Source organism: Hippocampus bargibanti, linkage group LG16, assembly GCF_051943395.1.
Source record: "Hippocampus bargibanti isolate YZ-2025 linkage group LG16, ASM5194339v1, whole genome shotgun sequence".
Taxonomy (NCBI): Eukaryota; Metazoa; Chordata; class Actinopteri; order Syngnathiformes; family Syngnathidae; genus Hippocampus; species Hippocampus bargibanti.
The window spans coordinates 13,545,320-13,572,757 of record NC_142749.1 but is presented as its reverse complement, the minus strand read 5'-3'; the positions used below and the strand labels follow the sequence as shown (position 1 = coordinate 13,572,757).

The 27,438-nt window shown below is 40.3% G+C and overlaps 3 protein-coding genes across 8 annotated transcripts; 2 read left to right on the top strand and 1 right to left on the bottom strand.

The window, feature by feature from the left end:
- Window positions 1-655: 655 nt before the first annotated feature.
- Window positions 656-9,892, bottom strand: LOC148886561 (cationic amino acid transporter 2). The gene is made up of 13 exons (XM_089016594.1): window positions 9,667-9,892; window positions 7,062-7,199; window positions 5,570-5,940; window positions 5,141-5,296; window positions 4,898-5,054; window positions 4,064-4,197; window positions 3,075-3,297; window positions 2,850-2,986; window positions 1,711-1,813; window positions 1,463-1,584; window positions 1,207-1,373; window positions 991-1,099; window positions 656-906 (listed from the first exon to the last, which is right to left on the bottom strand). The coding sequence occupies exons 3-13, from the start codon at window positions 5,937-5,939 to the stop codon at window positions 767-769; spliced, it is 1,818 nt and encodes a 605-aa protein (XP_088872720.1). The 5' UTR covers window position 5,940; window positions 7,062-7,199; window positions 9,667-9,892; the 3' UTR covers window positions 656-766.
- Window positions 9,892-14,281, top strand: casr (calcium sensing receptor). The gene is made up of 5 exons (XM_089016598.1): window positions 9,892-10,106; window positions 10,606-10,912; window positions 10,994-11,833; window positions 11,905-12,135; window positions 12,831-14,281. The coding sequence occupies exons 1-5, from the start codon at window positions 9,922-9,924 to the stop codon at window positions 14,157-14,159; spliced, it is 2,892 nt and encodes a 963-aa protein (XP_088872724.1). The 5' UTR covers window positions 9,892-9,921; the 3' UTR covers window positions 14,160-14,281.
- A 3,918-nt stretch (window positions 14,282-18,199) lies between these two features.
- b4galt4 (beta-1,4-galactosyltransferase 4) lies at window positions 18,200-26,889 on the top strand. 6 transcript variants are annotated; one of them, XM_089017311.1, is made up of 7 exons: window positions 18,200-18,442; window positions 18,886-19,213; window positions 20,350-20,582; window positions 21,648-21,835; window positions 21,965-22,087; window positions 24,400-24,504; window positions 25,465-26,889. In XM_089017311.1, exons 2-7 carry the CDS (start codon window positions 18,973-18,975, stop codon window positions 25,592-25,594), a joined length of 1,020 nt encoding a protein of 339 aa, XP_088873437.1. In that variant the 5' UTR covers window positions 18,200-18,442; window positions 18,886-18,972; the 3' UTR covers window positions 25,595-26,889. The 6 variants fall into 6 exon arrangements, with proteins under 6 accessions (XP_088873437.1, XP_088873436.1, XP_088873435.1 ...); XM_089017310.1 differs by having other exon boundaries at window positions 18,883-19,213; XM_089017309.1 differs by having other exon boundaries at window positions 18,200-18,452; window positions 18,883-19,213.
- The last annotated feature ends 549 nt before the right edge of the window (window positions 26,890-27,438 follow it).

Here is a 27,438-nt window from a genome sequence, read left to right as displayed (position 1 = left end):
TGAATAAGAGTACAGGAGCGAAGTCATTCACTGATTGGCTGCTCGTCTAGGAAGTCTATTTTGATTGGCCATTACGAACCACAAAGGTGCTCCTTTAAATCATTTCCTCCTAAACATGACAAGCTTTTAAAAAAAGTTCCGGTCACGTGTTCATAACGTCCTCGAATTTGATGGCGTATTTGAATTCCCTTCGCTTGAATGTAATTTACTTTATTATCAAAGCCGCAAAAATAGAGTCGATCGAAACAAAGAATCCATCCACAATTGAATAACATAACTATGCTACACGTTACTGTATGTATTTGGAGAAACGGAAGAACCTTATCTAGTGATGGAATGTTAATTACAGTAAAAAGCCTTATAGCTATTTAACTCTGACAATACATTTTAATGTTTTTTTTGGTTGTAAGCACCTAATGACCACGGGCAAAACTTGACACAAAGTTAAAATGAAATAGAATATGACTGCTAACTCACATCAAGTAGATTTATTTTTACAATGCAGTCGATACATTTCGTAAAACATTTAATAATAATAATAATAATAATAATAATAATAATAATAATAATAATAATAATAATAATAATAATAATACATTTCATTTGTAAGCGCCTTTCCAAACTCTCAAGGTCACTTTACAGTCACTGATTAATGGTACGAATGTACAGATTTACAAAAAAACAATTTGTCAGTTTGACTAACATTTATTTGATATTTTTAATCATACTGGCCATCCCAGGTTTGTTCTCAACAAACTCACAAAACCTAGCTCAAAACTGGTTCAGGACCTAAGTTACCGTCCACATTGGAAGTGATTCTGCTGATGGTGACTTGGTTCTGTGAATTTTGGAGCCTCCGTTTCTGTACACTGTGCCGAACCCCATAAGCAAAGTAGATGATTAAACCTGTTTAAGAGAAAATATATATTTTTTGCTTTACAGTACGTTCATCCACTTTGATGAAGACTTATATCGACAAACGTCACATACCTATCGCCATCCACACAACGTAACGTATCCAGGTGTCCAATCCTAGTTGAACCATGAGATAAATATTGATCAAGATGCTCAAGGTAGGAAGCACTGGCACAAAAGGTACCTATATTGCAAAAGAACAGAAACATGCTTAAAAGAATAAGAGTGAACCAACGTAGCATGGGAAACCTTTCTATCATATAAGTATTCTAATTAACAAAGTTAACATGCCATGAAAGCAGCTTTCGTCACGCACTGCGGTTGTCTCCAGATAATGAGGAGAGTGAGGCTCAGAATCGCCGTCAGCACAACGACAAAAAGGACGCTCCACCACTCCGAAAACTGTAGCGCTGTCAATGCATTGGATATGAAGACACTGAGGATGGTTGCTAAAAATACTGCGATGAAAAAAAGACAAAACAAGCTTAATACATGAGAAAGAACAAAACAGCTAACGTAATATAAATGGAGATAAAACAACACTTACCTATACAAACCGTTAAGACCGATACATTTTTTGATGTCCGTGCTGTGGATTGCGAACGAGGAAAGAAAAGTCCACTGACGGTGAATGGTTCTCTGTTCTCAGCATTGTCGTCCACTTGGTATCTGTGCAGGAGGAGGACAAACGTGATGGACTAAAAGTCTGTCCAGTGGTCAGAAAGATTCTCATCCACCTAACTGATAGTTTTGGTTTACAAAAAGGAAATAAATCGGAAAAAAATGACAATTTACCTTAATATGAGAATGCAAATGGCAACGAGGGTGTAGGCGAACAGGGTTCCGATGGACATCATGTCAACCAGAGCCTTCAGGTCAAACAATAATGCCATGATAGCTGCAAAATCATGAGCAAAAGATGACATGACAAAAACGTAGTCACATTTGTGATTTTAGTCATTGTTGTTTTTGTTGTGGTTACTACTACTACTACTACTACTACTACTACTACTACTACTACTACTACTACTACTGCTACTACTACTACTACTACTACTAATAATAATAATCCATTTCATTTCTAAGCGCCTTTCAAAACTCTCAAGGTCACTTTACAGTCACAGGATATGTTTTTTTTCTGTGGGTGAGCAGCGGCAGCCACACAGGCCAGCGTTCACTCAACCCAGAAGTAACTCAAATAGATAGCAAGCTAGCTAGCGAATAGATAATGATAATAATAATAATAATAATAATAATAATAATACAGTAAAGTCTCGTTATATCGATATCGGATATATCGATAGTCCCGGTTATATTGATACTATTTCTATGCACGCACTGAGAAAATTACATGCAAACAGGGTCGGATATATCGATAGTCCCGGATATATCGATATTTTTTCGCACTCCCTTGAATATCGATATAACGAGACTTTACTGTAATAATAATAATAATAATAATAATAATAATAATAAATTTAACTTCTAAACGCCTTTCAAAACTCCCTACGACTGGCGAATAGATAGCTAATAGCTAGCAAATAGATAGCCAATAGCTAGCAAATAAATAGCCAATAGCTAGCGAATAGATAGCTAATAGCTAGCGAATAGATAGCTATTAGATAAATCAAAGAGTTTCTTGTTCTGTACCCACAAGGGGACACCTTCAAGTCCCATCTCAAAACACATCTATTTAAAATTGCATTTTCTGTGTAGCTCTCTCTCGTTTCTATTTATAATTGTATTTCATTTATTGAATTCTATTTGTGATTGTATTGTATTTATTATAGTACCTATGCCTGTCTGTGACTGTAAAGTGTCCTTGGGAGCTTTGAAAGGCGCCTAAAATGTAATGTATTATTATTATTATTACAAGCCAGTGTCTTATTGTGCTGGTCGCAAGCCCGGATAAATACAGAGCGATATACAGTTACCTGCGACAACACCGGACGCCAGCGTAGCAATGACCGGACTTTGTCTCTCACTCATTTTGCTGAGTAGGCTGAAGAGGAGGCCATCCCTCGCCATTGCAAAAAGCACTCGGGGCATAGGGAACATTGATCCCAAGAGGCTGGGGTGAAATCATCACTCAAATAGGATCTTCTCATCACAACAACAAACCAACAAAAGTGAAAATATGAAGCAGGTTGGGGCTCTACCTCGTTGACAGTGCGCAGAGGGATCCCACTGCCACGGCGTATTTTGCAGGGCCCCAGCCCACGTATGTAAACGCCACGGGTAACGGGCTGTGAACACTCAGCAAGTAGTACGGCATCATTAGCGTGAGAGCAGCGGACACGCCGAAATATGCCAAGAAGCAAATGAGAAGGGACGCCACAATTCCCAAGGGGATTGATTTTTGGGGATTCTGAACTTCCTCGCCTAAGGAATGAAAAGGCAGAAAATCTTATACCTGCAGCAAAAAGCATTGACAAAAACATGATATGCATATGCAAATAAATGGCAACAAAGTTTATTATTCGAACTGTGGGCAGATTATGAAAAACTGTACTTTCCAGTGTATGAGGCGCACTGGAATATAAGGCGCACTCCCAATGAATGGTGTATTTTCAAACTTTTTCCGTATATAAGGCGCACCGGAGTATAAGGCGCACCTTCAATGAATGACAAAAGTTTTCCAAATATAACGCACATCACATTTTAAGTAAAGTAACTCAAATAGATAGCTAATAGATGGCTAATGGATAGCTGGCTACCTAGCTAGCTAGCAAACTAGATGGATATATAGCTAGCTAGCTAAATAGCTAGCTATATATCATCTATCTAGCTAGCTATATATCGATCTAGTTTGCTTCATAGCTACATAGTTAGCTAGATAGCTAGATAGATATACTGTATAGCTATTAGATAACTAGCTAGGTAGCCAGCTAGATAGCAAATTGAAGCTGGGGTTGCGCGCCACTTCTTCTACAGGGGGAAATGGAGTTGGTGGCCACTGCCAGTACTGGCGAGACCAGTTTAGCTCAATATTACTTCACATATAAGGCGCAGGGTCATCTTTTGAAGAAAATCAAGGCTTTTAGGTGCGCCTTATACACCGAAAATATATTATTTTCTCGAGGCATATTTCTCATTTAAATTCAATATCTGCATTTTTTTTCCTTGCAGTGTACCAAAATCATTTTACCTGTCGTCGCAATGCAATCAAAGCCGACAAAGGCGTAAAAGCAAGTCGCCGCTCCTGCTAATGTCCCGTCAAAGCCAAAAGGGAAAAATCCGCCAGTTCCAAAATTGACGGTTTCGTTCACTGATGAAGTGTTTCTAGAGTAAACAGCATTGAAGTCATTCATATCATTAAACAAAAAACAAACATTAAAGGACAACCGACGCCTGCGGACAAGTTGTGGCCATAATTTGTAAAATCAATTCAAATGACTTCTACTGAGCATATTCTAGAAAGATTCCACGGCATATAGCTGTATTTTACGTTTTAAGACTCGCACTGAATATTCAGGAAGTCTTGTTTTCGAGTTGTTGACGATTCCTGACATGACGACGCCATCTTGTGCATTTTCTTGGACGCTACATTGGAGTCCTGATGGCTCGAATTGATCAGGGAGGACTTCTTTAATCGATTGCAAACATTTGTGCTTTCATCTTCAGAACTATTTGAATCATATTTATAACTGGATGAGTAACAAGAAAGTATCTTCTCCGAATCTGAAGCCATTGTTTTGATTCTAGAGAAAAGCAAGACGTCCTGCCGTGACGTCACGAACAAGGGGGCGGGATCTTCTGAAACTCGCCATCTCCGAGGTCATTATGAAGTCGTTTTGGGACACTTTAACTCATTTTTATTGGTGTTATGCATTTTACTAAAAATATCAACCTGCGTGTTTTGGGTGTTTTAGATGCTATAAAACGTTTTTCTGATGTCAGTTAGGAAACAAAAACATGGTGTCGGTTGTCCTTTAAACAAAAAAGGAATCGAATAAAGAAACAGTACAAAGAAAGTGTGTACCCATGTGAATTTTGTAGACTTTCTTTATCCGTGTACCAGTTGTGGAGATCGCCCTTTATGAATCCGGCGAGAATAACAAAAAGCAACACGACGATGTTAACTGCCGTAAACACTTTGTTTACAATGGCAGATTCTTTCACGCCGAATGCAAGAATCCCTAGATGAAAAATCACACAGTCAAAAAAATACAATAAAAAAGTTGCAATTGAACAAGTGAGGAGCGTGCGAAGGGTTAAAATGTACCCGCCAAGAGCAGAATAAGACCAGCAGCAAAGAAATCCGGGTAAGGGGCTAATCCTGGCAGTTCCATGGCAGCTTGTTTCCCCAGGTAACTGGCAATGACGTTTCCGATGAGGTCATCAAAGGTTCCACTCCATGCTCGGGCCACACTCGATGTGCCTAAACACAACAAAAACACATCGCCAGTAAAAGGTGATTGTGTACGAGCAGAAACCAGATCTGGAATTTCAGTTCCAGACTAAACTGCCTTTAAAGCAGCTCCTATATTTTGTTTTTGCTGCTGTGAAATGTAAAATTCTCCACAGTGAGACAAATAAAGACTCATCTAATCTATTCTAACTTGTGAAGTCATCTTGGGTAGCTCCAAACTCCGCCCCCAAATCACCTAAAGATGGACACATGGATTGGATAATGGATTTAGACCGTATTTACCGATAATGTAAGACAGGAGAAGGTTCCAGCCGGTGATAAAGGCCCAAATCTCGCCCACTGTCACGTAGCTGTAGAGGTAGGCAGAACCCGTCTTGGGGACCCGAGCTCCAAATTCAGCATAGCACAATCCGGCAAAAACCGAGGCAATGGCCGCGATCAGGAAAGAGATGATGATACTGGGCCCGGCTACGGTTCTGGCCACCTCTCCGGACAACACGTATACGCCGGCCCCTAACGTGCTGCCCACCCCCAAAGCCACCAGGTCGAGGGTGGTCAAGCATCGGCGGAAGTTGGATACCTCGCCTTCGGGCTCCAGAGGTTTCCTGCGTGATAAGCTCTGAAGGAACCGCAGGATCTTTACACCGGACATCCTAGAGAAAGACGAGGTTTGGATACACGGGTGTGCAAAGGTTTCTAATACAAAACAAAATGGTGGCATGGCGCTGTAGACAACTGGGAAGCACATCCGCCTGCGTGGGTTTTCTCCGGGTATTCAGATTTCCTCCCGTAGTCTATAAACATGCATCTTAGGCTAATGGAACACTCACACAAAAAAATAATGTTTTGCCAAAGCACTCCAGCTTTCATGAAAAATCGACATTATTATCATTATTATTATTTAAAAATATATAATTTTTTGCCAAACCACTCTAGTTTTCATTATAAATCAACACTTATTATTATTATTAAAAATGTTTTGCCAAACCACTCCAGTTTTCATTAAAAATCAACATTATTATTATTATTATTATTATTATTATTATTATTATTAAAAATATGTATAATGTTTTGCCAAACCACTCCAGTTTTCATTAAAAATCAACATTATTATTATTATTATTATTAAAAATATGTATAATGTTTTGCCAAACCACTCCAATTTTGATTTAAAAAATCGACATTATCATCATCATTATTATTATTTAAAAAATCCACATTATTATTATTATATAAAAAATATCATGTTTTGACAAAGCACTCCAGTTTTTATTAAAAATCGACACTTATTATTAAAAAAAAATAAAATGCTTTGCCAAAGCACTCCAGTTTTCATTAAAAATCAACATTATTATTATTATTATTATTATTATTATTATTATTATAAAAATGTATAATGCTTTGCCAAACCACTCCAGTTTTAATTAAAAATCGACATTATTACTATTAATAATAATAATAATAATAATAATAATAATAATAATAATAATAATAATAATAATAATATATATCATGTTTTGCCAAACCACTCCAGTTTTCATTAAAAATCAACATTATTATTATTACTATTTTTAATTTTAATTTTAATCCCACCTGGTATACGTGGTATATAAAGAAGATATGTAAAATGTAAAAAATGTGTTTATTGTACTTTACTTTAGGCTGTTGAACTTTGACCATTTAAATGACACTTAAATTAATTATAATTATTATTCCTAGCAGTCATTTCGTCTGATTAACCCCCCCCCCTCACCCCTAAGTAATATTCCCTTACCTTTACAGGCTGCAAGTGGCTTTCAACACGTTTCAGATCCCACCACCTATGTGGATATGGCAATCCCCTCACTGTAAAGTCTTCATAGCGCGGCATTTTTTGATGCAGTCTGTTACATTTCCTATGTATGTGCCATTTCTGGAGGGAGCAAAAAAAAAAAAGTATGAAAGAGGTAGAGAATCAAAATGACAAAATGTTGACATTCATCTCTTTCATAAAAGATATTATGATGGTGCTATCTCGTATTCATGATACTGAATAGAAAGTGATAAATACAGTAGAAGGATATTTGTTTAGAGGCGCTGGTGGATCAAATATTTTAATGAACTCCAGGGTTGGATGGGGCGGGTGGGGGGGTTCAGATGATGAGTAAAATGACAACTGTTGGGAATACAGTTATACCTCGCTTCACGAACTCCTTGGCTTACGAACTTTTCGGTGTACGAACGTTAAATTTATGAAATTTTAACCTTGGCACACAAACTTTTTTCGTACACCGAGCTGCCTCAATGAGTGATGTGTCATTCGCGAACGAGCCCATTCTCCTAACAACACAATGGCAGCCGACTGTTTTTGTCCTCTATTCCCCGCCCCCAGTCTTCGGTTAAAGCCACGTGATTGGTCAAGAACGCCGCAGTGAGAGCCACACATATAAACATTAAAGAGACAGGTAGACTACAGTGAGAGAGTTTCAACTTGATAGTTCAAAGGCAGAGTGTAGACTGCAAGGTTAAAATATCCCATCAATCAGGCTCCACAAACAACCTGCACAAGCCATCTGTATACTTGATGCAAAAAGCTATCAACCCAGCTTAACAGAACACAATTGATGAGGAACTAGATAAAATTATCACAGAGAAAGCACCGCCAAGGGATCATTCCTCAAGATGGTGAAAGAAGAAGGTTACATTCCTCATCAAGTGTTTAATGCTGATGAAACCGGCCACTCCATTCCATCAACCCATCAATGACCATCACAAAGGTAAACAAAATGACTTTATTATACAGTACAGTTTATTTCTTTAATTATAATACCATAACACATTTATTATACATAAAATAAGGTATATTTTGTGTAGTTTTAACGCTTAGAAAATTATAAAGTAGAAAATTCTGTTTTATGGGGACCTGGGAACGGTTTATTCTCATTTTAATGGTTTCCTATGGGAAATAAATTTTTGGGATACACACTTTTCGCCTTACACACTCTGTCTGGGAACCAATTAAGTTCGTAAGCCAAGGTCCCACTGTATTGTGTTTTCGCGAAATACAGTCATGAACATAAGGAACACAACCAGTATCCCACACCGTCCAGGCGGTGAAACGCAAGCACCCAGAAGGGCGAGCGAGCGAGCTGTCAAGTGAAATTGTTTCGAGGGACGACATCTGCCCAGCAACAAATTGAGGAATGGTTCATCAGAGCAGAAAAGGGGACACTGTTTGAGGAAACTAATGGAGCAACGAGCAGCTTCCAGGGATTCTCAATCGCCATGCAGTCATGCGAATTAGAATCCGGAACAAAAAAAAAAACAACAAGAAATAAATCTGGGTAGAATTCACATTACTTTGATTTCTTATTTATAAGTATTAGTAAAACGTGGTCACGAATGGGGACCGTATATGAAATGAGGAGGTGTGGAGGCCGAGCAGGTTTTATTAAGCGGTAGGAAATGGACAAACCTTCTCCTTGTTAATCATTCATCCCGAGCGCAAAGTGAACTCACAAAGTAATTTGTCGGCGGGAATTCATTCTGCACTCAGGATGTTTTGCTTAAACACCTTTAAATGACTGGCTGAATTTTATTGGGGTGATTACAAAGAGCTTGAGTGGTAAGTTGAACTTTGCCATATTTTCCATTGCTTTATTTGGAATGTTGTATTACTGTTCTCATTCCATGAAGTCATTTAACACACAACACCTTTTTTTTTCGTTATATGATGTACAGGGTGACCCAAAAAGAAGTGTACCCATGAAAATGTTAATTGTGGCTTTGATTAAAAAGCTATTTATTTCAAATTACAACCACACATTATTCAGTTTACGGAAGACCATTGACCAGAGTTTCAGCTATTTCTGTCAATTCTTAGTCAATTTATGGCTTTCCCAAGGTATGTTCCAAATGGCCACCATTTCGTTGCAAACTCGTCTGACAAAGTTGTCAATCACTTTTACACACTCCTCTTTCGGGAGGGTGACCCAAAAAGATGTGTCCTACTGAGTCGGTCACTGCAGCAATGTTTTCTCCCAAAAAGGTGTGTGTAAAAGTGATTGACAACTTTGTCAGACGAGTACAGGTTTGCTTGCAACGAAATGGTGGCCATTTGGAACACATCTTGGGAAAGCCATAAATTGACTAAAAATTGACAGAAATAGTTGAAACTCTGGTGAATGGTCTTCCATAAACTGAATAATGTGTGGTTGTAATTTGAAAGTTTTTAATCAAAGCCACAATTGAAATTTTCATGGGTACGCATCTTGAAAAAAATGGCTGACGTATATCGCTTATTGGTCATGAATGAGTTTCAAATCCAGCCGTTCTTTGAAAAGCGGCTTTTGAGGGAAAAAAAAACATTCTCAGTGAGCGGCGAGCGCGGCGGCCGTTACTTCATTATCACATCTCTGCCCCGGCATTTTTCCAGCGGTATTAGCGAGATGCGAGGCGGCGGCTCCGCTTTTGGTTGTTCTAGGTTGACTGGCCATAACCATGAGGCTGGAGGAAGGGAGGCTCGTTGGAGCGTGACTCTTCTCTCAGGTCAACACTTTTTTTTTCTTTCTAGGATGATCTCCGCAGGGTGAACATGAACGTGACACGGCAAGGCGGCAATCAGGGGTAAAGCAGTACTGAAAAAGAAAGAAAAGATGTCATTATTCCTGTGTTTCATGCTGCTCCTTGGAGGCACTGCTGTCATGGCCACCTATGGGCCTCATCAACGAGCACAGATGACAGGTGACATTTTGCTTGGAGGACTTTTTCCCATTCACTTTGGCGTTGCATCCAAAGACCAAGATCTGGCAGCTCGCCCGGAGTCTACACAATGTGTCAGGTGACCACACCCGACTGACTTTAAAAACGAGCCACGTCGAATACCTGTGAGAAAAGTGGTCCGATAAAATGAGACAATCTGTGGTTGAGGTTCAGATCAATCCAGATACATTATTCCAATTTTAAATTGCAATCGTTTTAACTGCATGTGATGTCCTACAGCACAGGTGTCAAAGTCAAGGCCCGCGGGCCAAATCCGGCCCGCCACATCATTTTTTTCGGCCCGCGAAAGCAAATCGAACTTGTTAAATTCCATGATGATTGCTAAAATCTGAGCCAAAATTTCATATTTTTGGATGTCAACCACAATAAAAGTCATTATTCTTGACTTCAGATTTGAAAATGAGTTATTCATTAATTTGCTGTGTGCTCTATATGTAATATTTGAAGGGATTTAAACATTCTAATGGGTTCCCCAAATTCATAACGGCCCTCGAGAGGAAACCATAACTACAATGTGGCCCGCGGCAAAAAATGACTTTGACACCCCTGTCCTACAGGTTTAATTTCCGCGGATTCCGTTGGCTGCAGGCCATGATTTTTGCAATCGAGGAGATCAACAACAGCAGCACCCTCCTGCCCAACATCACGTTGGGCTATAGGATCTTTGACACTTGCAACACGGTGTCAAAGGCACTGGAAGCCACCCTCAGTTTCGTAGCCCAGAATAAGATCGACTCTTTGAATTTGGATGAGTTCTGCAACTGCACCGACCACATTCCGTCGACGATCGCCGTGGTGGGAGCGGCGGGATCTGCCGTCTCCACGGCGGTGGCAAACTTACTGGGACTGTTTTATATTCCGCAGGTAAATCAGTGTAGGTGTCCCAAAAGGTCTCAATCGATCGATACATCCATTCGCCCCCTTGAGTAAAATCTTTGGTTTCAGATCAGCTACGCTTCGTCCAGTCGGCTCCTGAGCAACAAGAACCAATACAAGTCCTTCATGAGAACAATCCCTTCGGATGAGTACCAGGCCACGGCAATGGCGGATGTGATTGACTATTTCCAATGGAACTGGGTGATCGCCGTGGCCTCGGATGACGACTACGGGCGACCCGGGATTGAGAAGTTTGAGAAGGAGATGGAGGAGAGGGACATCTGCATCCATCTCAATGAACTCATCTCTCAGTATATGGAAGAGCAGGAAATCCAAGCGCTGGCCGACAGGATCGAAAACTCTAGCGCCAAAGTTATCGTGGTGTTTGCCAGCGGGCCCGATATGGAGCCGCTCATTAAAGAGATGGTCAGAAGAAACATCACCGATCGCATTTGGATCGCCAGCGAAGCTTGGGCAAGCTCCTCTCTCATTGCCAAACCTGAATATCTGGATGTGGTGGCGGGCACCATCGGCTTTGCCTTAAAAGGTGGACATATACCCCAGTTTAAAGACTTCCTGCAGCAAGTGCACCCAAATAAAAACGGTCACAATGAATTTGTACGGGAGTTTTGGGAAGAAACTTTTAACTGCTACCTGAAAGACAATCGGCCGCGTCACCAAAGTGACAAAGGCAGCACAAGTTTTAGGCCTTGGTGTAGCGGTGAGGAAGATATCAGCAGCGTGGAGACGCCGTACCTGGACTACACACACCTCCGTATCTCATACAACGTGTACGTAGCGGTTTACTCCATTGCGCAGGCCTTGCAGAACATCCTAACCTGTAAACCTGGACATGGACTTTTTGCAAACAACTCCTGCGCAGATATCAAGAAAATGGAAGCTTGGCAGGTAAAACGTTTTCGACCAACCAAGATCCTAAGCACGTTTAATAACCACAACACCAATTTGTGCTTACCCAGGTACTGAAGCAGCTCAGACATTTGAAATATACCAACGGTGTGGGAGGAAAGGTGCACTTTGATGAAAACTTTGACGTAGTGGCAAACTACACGATAATCAACTGGCACAGGTCCGCCGAAGATGGTTCTGTGGTGTTTGAGGAGGCCGGATACTATAATATTCACTCAAAGAAGGGAGGCAAGCTGGTCATTGACAAGACAAAGATTCTCTGGAATGGATACAGTTTTGAGGTACATGCCAATCGGAATATTTTTGGATTGGATTGGATTGGATTTGCCTTTATTAGTCTCACAGTGGAGAAATTTACATTTCACAGCAGCAAAGTGATGAAAGGAATGAAAGTAGAAAAACAAAATACATGAGCTGCTGGAAAGGCAGCCACTCTTGCGGCGCCATCTTGAAGTCAAAAGAACAAAAAAAAAAAAAACTAAATAACAAATAATATGACAGCATAGAGACAATATGACGAATCAAAGACACAGAGAGACATTCATTCTTCAGGACTTGCTGTACCCTCTTTGTGATGACATGAAGCAGTTCTAGATGAAAGAGGTTGTCAAAATCCAGTGGCAACCGTTCCCTTTAGTCTGTAACTGAAGTTCTACATCTGTTCCAGATCTGGTTTTTGTTAGCACACTATCACCTTTTACTGCCGATATGGGAACACTTGAATTTGGATTGGATTGAATTAGCCTTTCTTAGTAAATTCGCTGTAATTCCAAGCCGCAATGTTTCACATACTCGGCGGCCCTCTGCGCTGACGCCCCTTCCTTCTCATCGCTTCTCAAATCATGCATCCATCCAGCCGCAGACTGTCCAACAGCACTGACCTTTCCGCTGAACAAAGCTGCCTACTCAGGCGTCACCTTGTACTTCTTTTGAGCTTTCTTTTGATGAGATAAGTTCTGCCCATTCTCTTATCCAGGTACCATTCTCCAACTGCAGTGAGGACTGTGAACCGGGGACCAGAAAGGGCATCATCGACAGTATGCCCACTTGTTGCTTTGAATGCACCGAATGCTCCGACGGAGAGTACAGCGACCACAAAGGTACGCCAAAAGCAGACGCTAAAGTCTTTTTCCTGAAAAGTTCTAAGCTCGACTTTATTTTCCACTCAGATGCCAGCATTTGCACCAAATGTCCCAATAACTCCTGGTCCAGTGGGAACCACACCTCCTGCTTTTTAAAGGAAATAGAGTTTCTGTCTTGGAGCGAACCGTTTGGGATCGCTTTGACCCTATGCGCAGTGTTGGGCGTCGTCTTGACCACTTTTGTCATGGGAGTGTTTATCAAGTTCCGCAACACGCCCGTAGTGAAGGCCACGAACCGAGAACTGTCCTATTTGCTGCTGTTCTCGCTCGTTTGCTGTTTCTCCAGCTCACTGATCTTCATCGGACAGCCACGCGATTGGATGTGCCGTCTGCGCCAACCGGCTTTTGGTGTTAGTTTTGTTCTTTGCATCTCCTGCATCCTCGTCAAAACCAACCGAGTGCTTCTGGTCTTCGAGGCTAAAATCCCAACCAGTTTCCATCGGAAATGGTGGGGATTGAACCTACAGTTTCTCTTGGTGTTTCTCTTTACGTTTGTCCAAGTTATGATATGCGTCGTGTGGCTTTACAACGCTCCCCCGTCCAGCTACATGAACCACGACATCGACGAGATTATTTTCGTCACTTGCAACGAGGGCTCCGAGATGGCTCTTGCGTTTCTTATTGGCTACACCTGCCTCCTGGCGGCCATCTGTTTCTTCTTCGCGTTCAAATCCCGCAAACTTCCGGAAAACTTCACCGAAGCTAAGTTCATTACTTTTAGCATGCTCATATTCTTCATTGTGTGGATCTCCTTCATCCCCGCTTACTTCAGTACTTATGGCAAGTTTGTGTCAGCGGTGGAAGTCATTGCAATTCTGGCCTCCAGCTTCGGGATGTTGGCCTGTATCTTCTTCAACAAGGTCTACATCATCCTCTTCAAATCTTCCAGGAACACCATCGAGGAAGTCAGGTGCAGCACGTCGGCGCATTCCTTTAAAGTAGCCGCCAAAGCCACACTGAAACACGGCACGGTATCCAGAAAAAGGTCCGGTAGTATCGGGGGATCCTCCGCCTCCTCCCCGTCGTCCTCCGTCAGCCTCAAGACCAATGGGGATGGTGGCGAGACACCCTCAGGAAGGCACAAGCCAAGAGTGAGCTTCGGCAGCGGGACAGTCATGTTGTCTTTAAGCTTTGAGGAGTCGAGAAGAAGTTCTTTAATGTGATCAGCCATCTTTTCGTGACACTGTTTTGGGGTACTTTAAATGTCAGCCTGCCTAATTATTTGTAACTTACAGAATGTTCTTTTGACTTTCAGCACTAGTTTGTCTAACCACTGCGGGCAGAATTCAATGTGTGTTTGTATTAAAAGATTATTCCAAGAATGGCGTCGTGGTGATCGTGTGTATGTTTGCACATCTGTTGGCAAGATTACAATTTGTTTTTCATTGGGTGGTTTGTTGGGTTACAGCTACTACGTCACAGCCCATCACATACAGTATGAACATGATCCAGGTTTCGCAACATTTATGATGACATCACTGGCATTGGTAGATAACCAATGATACCAGAGTTGTAGTAAATAATTGTCTCACAGCTGCGGTAAAGTTACGATTATCTTAACTCATTCACTGCCATTCACGAATTTATTCGGGAATTGATTATATGACGTACAGCGACATTCCCGAATTTGTTCAGGTTTTGTAATTTCTTATTCGGGTGCCGATAAAGCGCTGGCCATGGCCTCTGGTGTGTCACGATTTGCAAGGTGGTGGTGGTGGTGGACCCTTCCAAAAAGTAGGCAGGAGGGAGGAGCAAGGTGTATTTGACAAATTGTATTCAAGTGAAGTCAGCAGGAACAAAATGTCAAACAACAAAGTAGCAAACAAAACTGAAAAGTACAAAGTATCAAATTAAACCACGGGTAAAATATCACAAGGTGAAACAAACCTGACAGGGTGTAACAACCACAATGACCTGATACCGAATGGTCATGCCGGGACTCGATTTATTGACTGACTGATTGAAATGACCAATACCTGTGCAGCTGCATGTGGGGCCGACAGCGCCACCCGTTGGCCGCCAACCAGAACGTGACACTGGCAATGTTTTTCCATTCCACAAGGGAGGCAGCATTTCCCATTTTTCCATCTTAGCGCTTTGTTCCAGCTTTAGCTCTTGTTAAAGCGCTATATAAACCAAAATGTATGTATTTAATTGTATTTTGGACAGCCGCCTTCATTTCAAGCTCATATAACTCCAGACCCATATCATTTAGGAATTAACACTTTTTTCCCTACGATAATAATAATAATAATACATTTCATTTTAAGCGCCTTTCAAAGCTCTCAAGGACAATTTACAGTCACACACAAGTATAGTAAATAAAATAGAATCACATATAGAATACAATAAATATAATACAGTTATAAATAGAAACAAGAGAAAGAAAGAAAAGAAAGAAAAAATGTGATTTTAAATAGGTGGGTTGGGATTTGAAGGTGGGAAGAGAATCAATGTTACGAATGTTGGGTGGAAGTGAGTTCCAGAGGTGGGGGCACACCGAGGTGGAGGGAGGAAGAGGATCTGAGGGAACGAGAGGAATAGAAATTTGAACAAGGTCAGATAGGCATGGGGGGGGGCAAGGTTATGGATAGCTTTAAATGTATAAAGAAGAATTTTAAGGTTGATTCAATATTTCTGCATTGAGTGTTTATGTACAGTAGTCCTAAAACTCAATATTCTGTGTGTGTCTTGGAATTCGAGTGACAATGACATATTTGGCATTGAATGAATTAGATAGAACCCCCGCCCAAAAAAAAGAGACTTTTAAATTTCTATATTGACATGCCCAAAATTATTTTAAATCATTCTCAATGAAGATCTCACATTTGTCGGTCGATCAACGCAAAAACAAATTTGAATGGGCCAAAAATAAATATTATGAATTCATCAAACGCTATAAAGTGAAAAAAAATCGATATTAAAAAATGTTGCAAGAACATCCCACTCTACCACTAATAACTATTTGCTTTGTCTCTTATAATAATAATACATTTTAAGCGCCTTTCAAAGCTCTCAAGGACACTTTACAGTCACAGACAAGCATAGGTACTATAATAAATACAATATAATCACAAATACAATGCAATAAATAAAATACAATTATAACTAGAAACAAGAGAGAGAGACAAGAATGGTAAGGACGCAACGAGTCAAGGAGAGAATTTACTGAACGGATTTAAGAGGAACGTTCTGTGCTTGCTTATAACACGTTTGCGTCAAGCGCAAACAGTGAAGAGGTGTGTCTCACGCATAAATGCAATGCAGACAACAGGCCGACACCATAGGCAGTCGTGACCTGGAGGACATCTCGGCATGGAGGAAGAATACTTTTAGGGATGGCACTATTTGTTTAAAAGCAACAGGGAAGGAACTGTGGATTGTTTTTTTAAGTGACCATTGAACCAGAGAGAATGCATGAATCCTCCTTGCCTTTTTCATTCGACTGCATTAAAGGACAACCGACGCCTCCGGATAAGTTGTGTCCATAATTTGTAAAATCACATCAAATGACTTCTACTGAGCGTATTTTACAAAGATTCCACCGCATATAGCTATATTTTACGTTTTAAGACTTGTGCTGAATATTCAGGACGTCTTGTTTTTGAGTTGGTGACGATTCCTGACCGAGAAAGCGACACACAATGCATTTTGGGTACTTTGTTTGGTCTGAAAACTTCGTCTTGATCCATGTCGATGGCAAAATTAGAAGGAAAACACATAAATAATGCGATGGTGAATTGTTGTGTGTTGCACCAAGACTACTATTTGATAGAGCTGACAAATTCCCCGCAGACAAATCAGCCCATTTCCAACGTAGCTTGGGCGCCATCTTGTGCATTTTCTGGGACGCTACATTGGAGTCCAGACGGCTGGAATTGATACGGGAGGACTTCTTTAATCGATTGCAAACATTTATGCTTTCCGCTTCAGAACTTAAAGTCGGAACAAGGGAGTATTTGGGATCATATTCATAACTGGATGAGTAACAAGAAAGCATCTTCTCCGAATCTGAAGCCATTGTTTTGATTCTAGAGCAAGGCGAAGACGTCCTGGCGTGACGTCACGAACAAGGGGGCGGCACATTCTGAAACTCGCCATCTCCGAGGTCATTTTGAAGTAGTTTTGGGACACTTTAACTCATTTTTATTGGTGTTTTGCATTTGACTAAAAATATCAGCCTTCATCTTATTAGTCTTTTAGATGCCATAAAACGTTTTTCTGATGTCAGTTAGGCAAAAAAAGGCGTCGGTTGTTCTTTAACGGAATTCAACCCGCACCTTGTAATAATCATCACTTTAAATGAAAATCAAATATCTTTTTTTTGTTGTAAGGAGGACGAAGGGCTATTGAAGAAGACAAGTTGAGATTTTCAGGACCAGGGTTGGCCTAAAACCAGCTGAGAAGCAGCTGGACAACTAAAGACCCATCAAAAAAAACAAATCAATGTCCAGCTGAGACCAGCACGGTCTTCACATCTGAGACTGAGCGACCCTTCCACTGGTCTCAGACCTTAGTGATAATATTAACAGTGTAACCATTTCAAGTTCATTCTGACTGGAAGATAAAGCATTTGTGATGAAATGTAAGGAAAGAGATGCCCATTCCACAGGAGAGTCAGAGAATTGTCATCAAATGGTGAGTATAGTTTTGCTTTGTTTGAATGCTTGGGAACCTTTTACAGAGTATCTTCATCTTTAAGTTCATAGAGTTGCTTGTTCTGTAACCACAAGGGGACACAAGCCAGTGTCTTATTGTGCCGGTCCCAATACAGAGGGTTGTGTCAGGAAGGGCATCCGACGAAGTAAAAGCTTGGCCAAAACAAACGTGTGAATCAAACCTCTGAAGATGGAGGACACTGATTCGCTGTGGCGACCCCTTGAAGGGATAAGCCAAAAGGAAAAGTAAGAGTCATTTTAAGTTCAGTCTGACATTACACAGCAAACCCTTTTGTTATGAAAAACCTAAACCGGAAATATAAATACACTGGTTAACGTTACAGACGTCAAACTGGAGAGCGACAAAAGTGGCAACAAAACAGTTAAAATCCCAAATCAGATCACCGATTTTCACCGAAATAGAGACGATTGCGATGGGATGGGTGATTTTATTTGATTTTGAAGCAGGGCAGCGGAAGATTCAACGTCATCATGGATGTTTCAATCGTGAAAACCTAAGCGGAAGTGACGCAAAACCATACCGAACCCAGAATGTGTTTGCCTTTACCCGGGGGCAAACAGAGAGCATCCGGCTGCAGGAGGACGCGTCGCCTTTGTCAGAAATATACTTATGTCCCTTTGCTTATTTTGTGTCATTACAAATGCAACGTACGATAGTGGTGAGTGTGATATGCTAGGGTGCTCTTGGAGTTAGCCAATGTGAGCTCGACATGTCCTGAAAAGAAGATGACTTCGTGGAAAAACAAGCATCGTTAGCTCGTTTTTAAGTAAGTACAGGTGAGAAATCCACATTGTTGACGTTACCTTTTACTATGCACGTTACTCAGATTGTTGTGATCGTTAATGTGGAGCTTCGTTCTATCGATGTTTACCAGTTCAATTAACTAGGAACAGAATACGTCTGTGTAAGCTCTCAGTCGTACAGGAGTGGTCCATCGAACCTTCTCATCGATAGGAACAGAATAATTGTTACATTGCTGTCTAATTAATGCAAGGCCTTTGTGTAGTTTATTCTCCAGATTTCAATTTCAAGTCAACTGTATTATACAGATGTCAAGTTGTCATTATTTTTTTTCTGTACACTTACATCTGATATTCCTCTCTTTCACGGCTAATATCGATTTACCCCGACCCCACACAAACCACCATCAAAATGACACCTTGGATATCAACCTCAATCTGAAACCACGTGGTGGAAACTGCCAAGCAGCGAGATGCTTCACGGTCACAAACTGATTGTTCCAGTCATGAAGGAGACATTTTAAACTAGAAGAACCAGAACAACATCACCACAGCCATGGGCTTTTGTTTATCTGGGTGCAGGATGTTGCTCAGAGTCAAGTACGTTTTCCTGCTGCTCCTTTCCCTGTCTGTCCTGGCGTGGATTTCCACGCTTTCAGGCGACAGTGTAAAATCTGCCCTGGCTCCCTGGGCGGTGATGCAACCTGATGTTCAAGAAAAAAGCATGCAGGAGACATTGACGGCGTTTCGCTTAGTGACAGCGAGAGCAGAGTGTCCGGAGGAGTCGCCGCTGCTACGTGAGTAAACGCCCATGTTTGATGACTTATCTAAATATTACAAATGTTCATCACCGAGGCCATAAATCTGTGAAAGGGTATCACAGCTGCGTGTTTGCTTTCAATATTTAGCTTGTAGTCGACATGCACATTCCACCATGATGTCACTGGTGAAAAGATGATTTGATCCCCTCCTTTTTCATTTAGAACTGCTACATGTAACGAAGAGGGTACAGAAAGTGCTTAAGAAGGAATGACTCTGTGTCTTTGGGTGTCATATTTTTTGTTTAGTGTTTTTTTTTTGTGGTTCTTTTGACTTCAAGACGGCGCTGTGAGAAGTGGCTGCATTTCCAGCAGCTCATGTATTTTCTTTTTTTTCAGATTATTATTATTATTATTAGTATTATTATTATTATTATTATTATTATTATTATTATTGGGGAGATTTTTTTCATCTTGAATGGCACTTGTGGTCTAGCCATGGCATCATAGCAGTAAGTGCGCTAGTAGAACAACTCGAGAATACGAGTAAAAGCCTAAACCGTGACATTTTTCTACGACTTTTGTCCTCCGAGTCCATGGACCAAGTTGAATACTACAAGTTTTAAGGCCGTGTCAATAGTAAGCATCTTTTTGCTATCTATTAGCTATCTGGCTGGCTAGCTAGCTGGCTATGTATTACTTATATAGCTATCTAGCTGGCTGGCTGTCTATTAGCTATCTATTGGCTATCTATTAGCTAGCTAGCTTTCTATATATTTGAGTTACTTCTGGGTTGAGTGAACGGTGTCACGTGTGGCCGCCGCTGCTCACCCACAGAAAAACTGATCCTGTGACTGAAAAGTGACCTTGAGAGTTTTGAAAGGCGCTTAGAAATGAAATGTATTATTATAATTATTATTTTTCTACTTTCATTCCTTTCATCACTTTGCTGCTGTGAAATGGAAATGTATCCACTGCGAGACTAATAAAGGCTAATCCAATCCAAAACATGTTCCCATCAAAATTTCACACCCATCATGAATTTGTCATTCTACTTAATATTTATAACAATTTCCCCATTGTGGGACGAATAAAGGTTTTCCGATTCTGATGAAGGCAGTTCAAGTATTGTGAGGCTCCACTCCAAAATGCCAAATTGAATTCTGATTCCGCAGAAGGAGCAGTGAAGCTGGACTTTGAACCCACTCTGCAACTGGAGGACGTGGAGGGTGAAAATAAGCAAGTGGCTGAAGGCAGCTACCACCCTTTGTCCTGCACGGCCACCCAGAGCGTGGCCATCCTCATTCCCCACCGCAACCGAGAGCGCCACCTGCTCTACTTGCTACGCCACCTGCACCCCTTCCTGCAGAGGCAGCAACTCCAATATGCTGTTTACGTCATCCAGCAGGTCAACGCTGATGTTTTTAATTTGACATTTTTAACTCATTCACTGCCAGACGATGTGCAAAAAAATGTGTCCACTGCAGTGTCGGGGTTTTTGTCATTGTCACTCAAATTGTAGGACTCAGAGAATATTGAGTTTTAGGACTACATAAATATTCAATGCAGCGTAAAAAAAAACCTAGACTCTTCTTTCATCAAAAAAAAAGTTTATTCCTAAATTAAATGTGTCTGGATTGATATGAGCTTGAAATGGGGGCAGCTGTACAAAATGCAATACATATAGATTTATATAGGGCTTTAACAACAGCTGAAGCTGTAGCAAAGCGCTGACATGGAAAAATAGGAAATGCTGCTCCCTTGTGGAAAGAATTAAGTTAATTCCCAAGTTATATGGGTCTGGAGTTATGAGCTTGAAATGGGGGCGGCTGTACAAAATACAATACATATTGGTTCATATAGCGCTTTCACAACAGCTAAAGCTGGAACAAAGCACTAACATGAAAAAACGGAAATGATGCCCTTTGTGTAAGGGAAAACATTGCCAGAGGTCTGACCAGCGCTTTATCACCACTCACCCTGGAGTTATCTGAGCTTGAAATGGGGGCAGCTGTACAAAATACAATACATATAGATTTATATAGCGCTTTAACAACAGATGAAGCTATAGCAAAGCGCTAACATGGGAAAAAAAGGAAATGCTGCTCCCTTGTGGAATTAAGTTAATTCCTAAGTTGTATGTTCTGAAGTTTTTGAGCTTGAAATGGGGCGGCTATACAAAATAGAATACATAGAGATTTATATAGCGCTTTAACAACAGATGAAGCTATAGCAAAGCACTAACATGGAAAAAAAGGAAATGCTGGCCCTGGTGGAAATAATTAAGTTAATTCCTAAATTACATGGGTCTGGAGTTATCAGAGATAGAAATAGGGGCAGCTGTACAAAATGCGAATACTGTCCCCTCGTTAGAGGGAAAACCATTGCCAGTGGTCTGACCAGCGCAGTGAATGTGAGTGAGTTAATTTGTGTGTAGTTTGTGCATTTCACTGTCTTGCGTGTTTTTCAAAAGGCCGGCAACGCTACTTTCAACCGTGCCAAATTGTTGAACGTGGGCTACTTGGAAGCGCTGAAAGACTACACTTGGGACTGTTTCATTTTCCACGACGTGGACCTGATTCCCGAAAACGATCGCAATCTCTACGTCTGCGATTCGCAACCCAAACATCTGGTCGTTGGCCGCAATGCCACCGGATATAAGTGAGTTCCTGGAGACTCATTTCCTGTATGCCCACTCTAGTCTGACATTCGTCAATTATTTGAAACAATTCTGACATCACTTGACTCGTATTAAGACCCATTGTGTTCCTCTCCCCCACCTCCCAACAGGTTGCATTACAAAGGATACTTTGGAGGGGTCACCGCCATGAGCAGAGAGCAGTTTTATAAAGTGAATGGATTTGCAAACTCCTACTGGGGATGGGGTGGAGAAGATGACGACCTCCGTATCAGGTGAAGGGAGGATTAAAAAAAATTAATAAATAATAAGCATTGTAATCCTTTTTGAAAAGAAACTGGTTCGCATCTGGATTTTTTTTGTTGTTGTTAACTATGGTTCGGCAAATGTTATTTTTCAATGGAAAAAAAGGGTTTTAAAGGACAACCGACGTCTCCCGACAAGTTGTGTCCATAATTTGTAAAATGGCTTCAAATGACTTCTACTGAGCGTATTTTACAAAGATTCCACCGCATATAGCTATATTTTACATTTTAAGGCTTGCGCTGAATATTCAGGAAGTCTTGTTTTTGAGTTGGTGACGAGTCCGTATGTGACGTCACTAAAGGAACGACCCCTGACCGAAAAAAAAGACACATTGTAGCAGTCCTTCCATCACGTCAATGTATTTTGCTGTATTGTTTGGTCTGAAAACCTTGTGTTGCACCCAAAAGCCGCCAGAAGAGGGTGTCCAGGCTCCATATAAAGAATTTATCAGCCTGTGGAAACGGAGGGGGCCACAGGAGGTCGCCATTTTGTGCCTCTTTTCTGGTGATAGTTTCTCCCCAATGTTGCCTCAAAATGGCACAAATAAATTCTTTAATCGATTGCAAACATGTATGCTTTCCTCTTCAGAACTATTTGAATCATATTCATAACTGGATGTGTAACAAGAAAGCATATTCTCCGAATCTGAATTTGATTCTCAAGCAATGCAAGACGTCTTGGCGTGACGTCACAAACGGGGGTGGGACTTTCTGAAAATGCAGCTCAATTTTTTGCAGATTTTGGACACTAAGTCATTTTTATTGGTATTTTGCATTTGAATCAAAATATCATACTGCGTGTTTTGGCTATTTTAGATGCTATAAAACGTTTTTCTGATGTCAGTTAAAAAACAAAAAAGTGACGTCGGTTGTCATTTAATACAGCTTCCTAGCTAGCTACCTATTTATATATTTATATATTGATCTATGCATTTTATTTGTTTATTTATTTATCTATCTATGTATTTTATTTATTTGTCTATGTATCTTGCTAGCGAGCTACCTAGCCAGCTACCTACCCTAGCTACCTATCTATATATTTATTGCTTGATCTATGTATTTTATTTGTTTATGTATTGATTTATTTATGTGTTTATGTATCTAGCTAGCTATCTACCAAGATACCTAGCCAGCTACCTAGCCAGGTGCCTAGCCAGCTACATACCCTAGCTACCTATCTATTTATTTATTTATTTATCTATGTATTTTATTTGTTTGTTTATGTATTGATTTATTTATGTATTTTATTTGTGTTTGTGTATCTAGCCAGCTACCTGGCTAGCTGCTGCCGTGTTACTTCCGGGTAGAGTGAACGCTAGCATCAATGGCTGCCGCTGCTCACCCGAACAAAAAGCCGAACGCCAAGATGGCTAGCTATCTAGCTGGTTGGCTCTTAGCTATCAATTGGCTTGCTAGCTTGCTTTCTATCTATGTCTTACTATTCTATTTGAGTTACTTCCGGGTTGAGTGAATGCTGGCGCGTGTGGTTGCTGCTCACCCACAGAAAAACAGAGTTTTACTGAGCGCTTATAAATTAAATGTCTAATAATAATAATAATAATAGTAATAATAATAAATAATACATTTTATTTCTAAGCACCTTTCAAGACTGTCGAGGACACTACAGTCACAGGTTTTCTGCGGGTGAGCTCAACCCGGAAGTAACACGAACTCACGCCACAAATGTGAGTGTGTATCTAGTCAGACAATACAATACAATACAATACAATACAATACTCCTAATTTATATTGGATTGGATGTACCTTTATTCGTCTCTCAGTGGAGACATTTACATTTCACAGCAGCAAAGTTATGATAGGAAGAGGAAAGGAAAGAAAGAAGTAGAAAAACTAAATACAGGAGCTGCTGGAAAAGCAGCCACTCTCGCGGCGCCATCTTGAAGTTAATATAGATATTTATAGTGCTGACACACCAGCTGCAGCTGTAATAAAGCCCTTCACATAATAGTCAACACAAAGCAAAATAATAAACAAAACAGTTGAGCAATCTTAACGACCTTACCCATGTACTCTATAATGTTTAAGTACAAGACAAACTATTACATGAAGTAGTTCTAGATGAAAGATTAGAGGATGAAAGCCTCCTTTTCACCAGTGTATCAGAGACGTCACGGTAGAATATGCACGTCTGCTACAAGCTAAGTTTTGAAAGAAAAACACGAAGCTGTCGCATCCATTGACGTAAAAGAGATTGTCTCCCATCACAATATTAGCACGTGACGGTACATCTTGATCTTAACACCTCGCTTGTGTACTCCTAGGGTGGAACAGCAGAAAATGAAGATCGTGCGGCCGCCGGCTGACATTGCACGCTACACAATGGTGTTTCATAAACGGGACAGTGGGAACGAAGTCAACAAGGACAGGTGGGTCGGTTGTTTGCCGTTGTTTTACTCCCTAGTGCTTTCTACTATCTTTGTGACCGCTTTATTTTTCTGTACAGTGATGCCTCATCTTACGAACGCATTAGCTCACGAACCTTTCGCCTTACGAACATTAAATTTGCGAGAATATAATCTTGGCATACAAACTAGTTTTCGGCAGATGAACCAAACCAATGGTGGGTGGCGGACTAGACCCCCGTTCTTTGAGTGCAGACGTGATTTGTTATTGAGTGGAGTACTTTTGCTATTATGGGACCGAAAAAGACCCCACCACAGGCTAGTGTTCAGCCAAAGAGGACACAAAAGAAAATTACGGTCTAGCAGAAGAAGGAGATCATCAAAAAACACGAACAACGTGTGCATTTGTGTGACTTAGCATCTCAGTACCAGTACGCTAAGTCGACCATTGCTACGTGTGGCTAAGGGTGTTTCTGTGTTGTCTAAGCAACGGCAATGGAAAAGGTTGAAAAACTTGTGTTGATTTGGATTAACGAAAAGCAGCTAGCAGGGGACATTGTGAGTGAGGGTATTATTGCCGAGAAAGCACGGCGACTTCACTCGGATATCATCAAGAGGCAACTACATCAACGACCACCACAAAGGTAAATAAACCGACTTTATTATACTGTATAGTTTATTTCTTTAATTACGATGCAATAGCACATTTATTATCCATAAAATAAGGTATATTTTGTGTAGTTTTAAGGCTTATTTAGTAGAAAATTATGTTTTATGGGGACCTGGCAATGGATTTTTCTCATTTTTAATGTTTTCTTATGGGAAATAAATGTTTGGCAGATGAACTTTTCGCCTTACACACACTTTCTGGGAACCAATTAAGTTTGTAAGCTAAGGTATCACTGTTGTTGTTAAAGCGCTATATGAATCAATGTGTATTGTATTGTGTATTGTAATTCACCTTCCCCCTCTTCCCTGATTCAGAATAAAGCTATTGAAACAAACGCCTCTAGTTTGGACAAAAGACGGACTGAACAGCTGCAAATATCGAACGTTATCAGTGGAGAGGCTGCCACTGTATATCAACGTGACCGTCGATATCGGGAAGCCATAAGATTGACTGTTTGAAATGGCAATTAAAAAGCATCCACGTGCTGTTGTGACTTGGTCAAGAAGGAAGAAGCGGAAGTGAAAGAGCTCACGTGATCATCCAACTTGGGGATATCAAACTGTCGATCTCTCTCTCTCTAAAGAGTTCAACAACATTTCTCCAATCTAATGCAACGCTTGAGCTATTTGGGCTTCATATTTGTCAAACAACATATTGCGAAAGGGCCCTTCTGTGCGTCGCTGAGGACCGTCCATGCAAAAATCAAGACTGCGTAAGGTTTAATGTGCTAAATGTAATTTGAGAACATTTTATTTTTTTTTTTTGGGGGCAAAATTGCACTTTTTGACATTTCAAAGTCCACGTGACGCAACATATCTTTGACCAAATGTCTGGCGGAAATTTAAATTGTTCAGACTTAAAAGGTTAAGTGAACACTGGATTGAGCCATCTTTTGAATTACTGTAGGGGCAAAATACATTTCAATATTATTGTACGACGAAATACAACATTATTCTTGACTTGTTATTCAAGGAGCGTTTGTTTTGCAGTATAAACGCCATCGGGGCTAAGCAATAAGAAGTCTGTTTAACTAAAATATATGAATGTATTCATATACACGCAAGACTGACCATGTTGAAAACTAATTCTGCGCAATATTTTACAAAATGTGGCCGTTAAAAAAAACGGGGGTCAAGTGTCCTTGTAGGTCGGATTTGTGTGACGCAGTGATTTTTTTTGTGTGATTATCCTCAGATAAAATTGGTAATTTCTGTTTTATTATAAAAAAAAATGTTAATTATTATTCCTTGATCGCCTTTTATTCCAATTTACGTTTGTCCTGCTATGTTCAACAGTCGACAAAATGGAATTTTGCGTGCAAATATTTTGTTTTCAGGGGAAAAAAGGGCTTGTTTTTCAATTCACGGTGTCTCAACGTGACTAATGAAAATAGCCTCATATAATAACTGACTGCATCATGGTGACTCATGGGACTTAGATTATATTATGTCATATCTTTGAAAGGGATTCGCGGCTACTTGTTTGTTACAACATGCATGTTTTGTGAGCGCCAAAACTATCTTCCATTATTTGTCCATTTCAGACATATTGCCAACCCTGACAGACCAACATTGCTACAAATGTTTTTTTTTTTCTTAAGATGAGAGTCATTGTAACAAGATTTGTTATTTTGAGAGTGTGATTGGTGGATTTTTTTTATAGTGGCACTGAGTTTGCAAAACATTATTGATTGTCACATTTCATGACAAAGGAAATGTCTAAATAAATAGTTATTTTCATTTTGGCAGATGATGTTTGGTGCTGTTTTATTCTTGGGTGACGTCAGCCACAAGTAACATCTTGAAATCATCAAAAGATTGTTTTTTAGACTAAAATTATTATTATTATTATTATTATTATTATTATTATTATTATCATTAGCTACCTCTTAGCTAGCTAGCTTTCTATCTATTTGAGTTACTCCCGGGTTGAGTGAACGATGGGACGTGTGGCTGCCGCTGCTCACCCACAGAAAAACTCATCCTGTGACTGTAAAGTGACCTTGAGAGTTTTGAAAGGCGCTTATAAATACAATGAGTTATTATTATTATTATTATTATTACAGTAAAGTCTCGTTATATCGATATCGGATATATCGATAGTCCCGGTTATATCGATACTATTTCTATGCACGTACGGAGAAAATTACATGCAAACAGGGTCGGATATATCGATAGTCCCGGTTATATCGATATTTTTCGGACTCCCTTGAATATCGATATAACGAGACTTTACTGTATTATTATTGGGTTGGGTGTAGTTTATGGATCGTGCCACTAAGAGGCAGA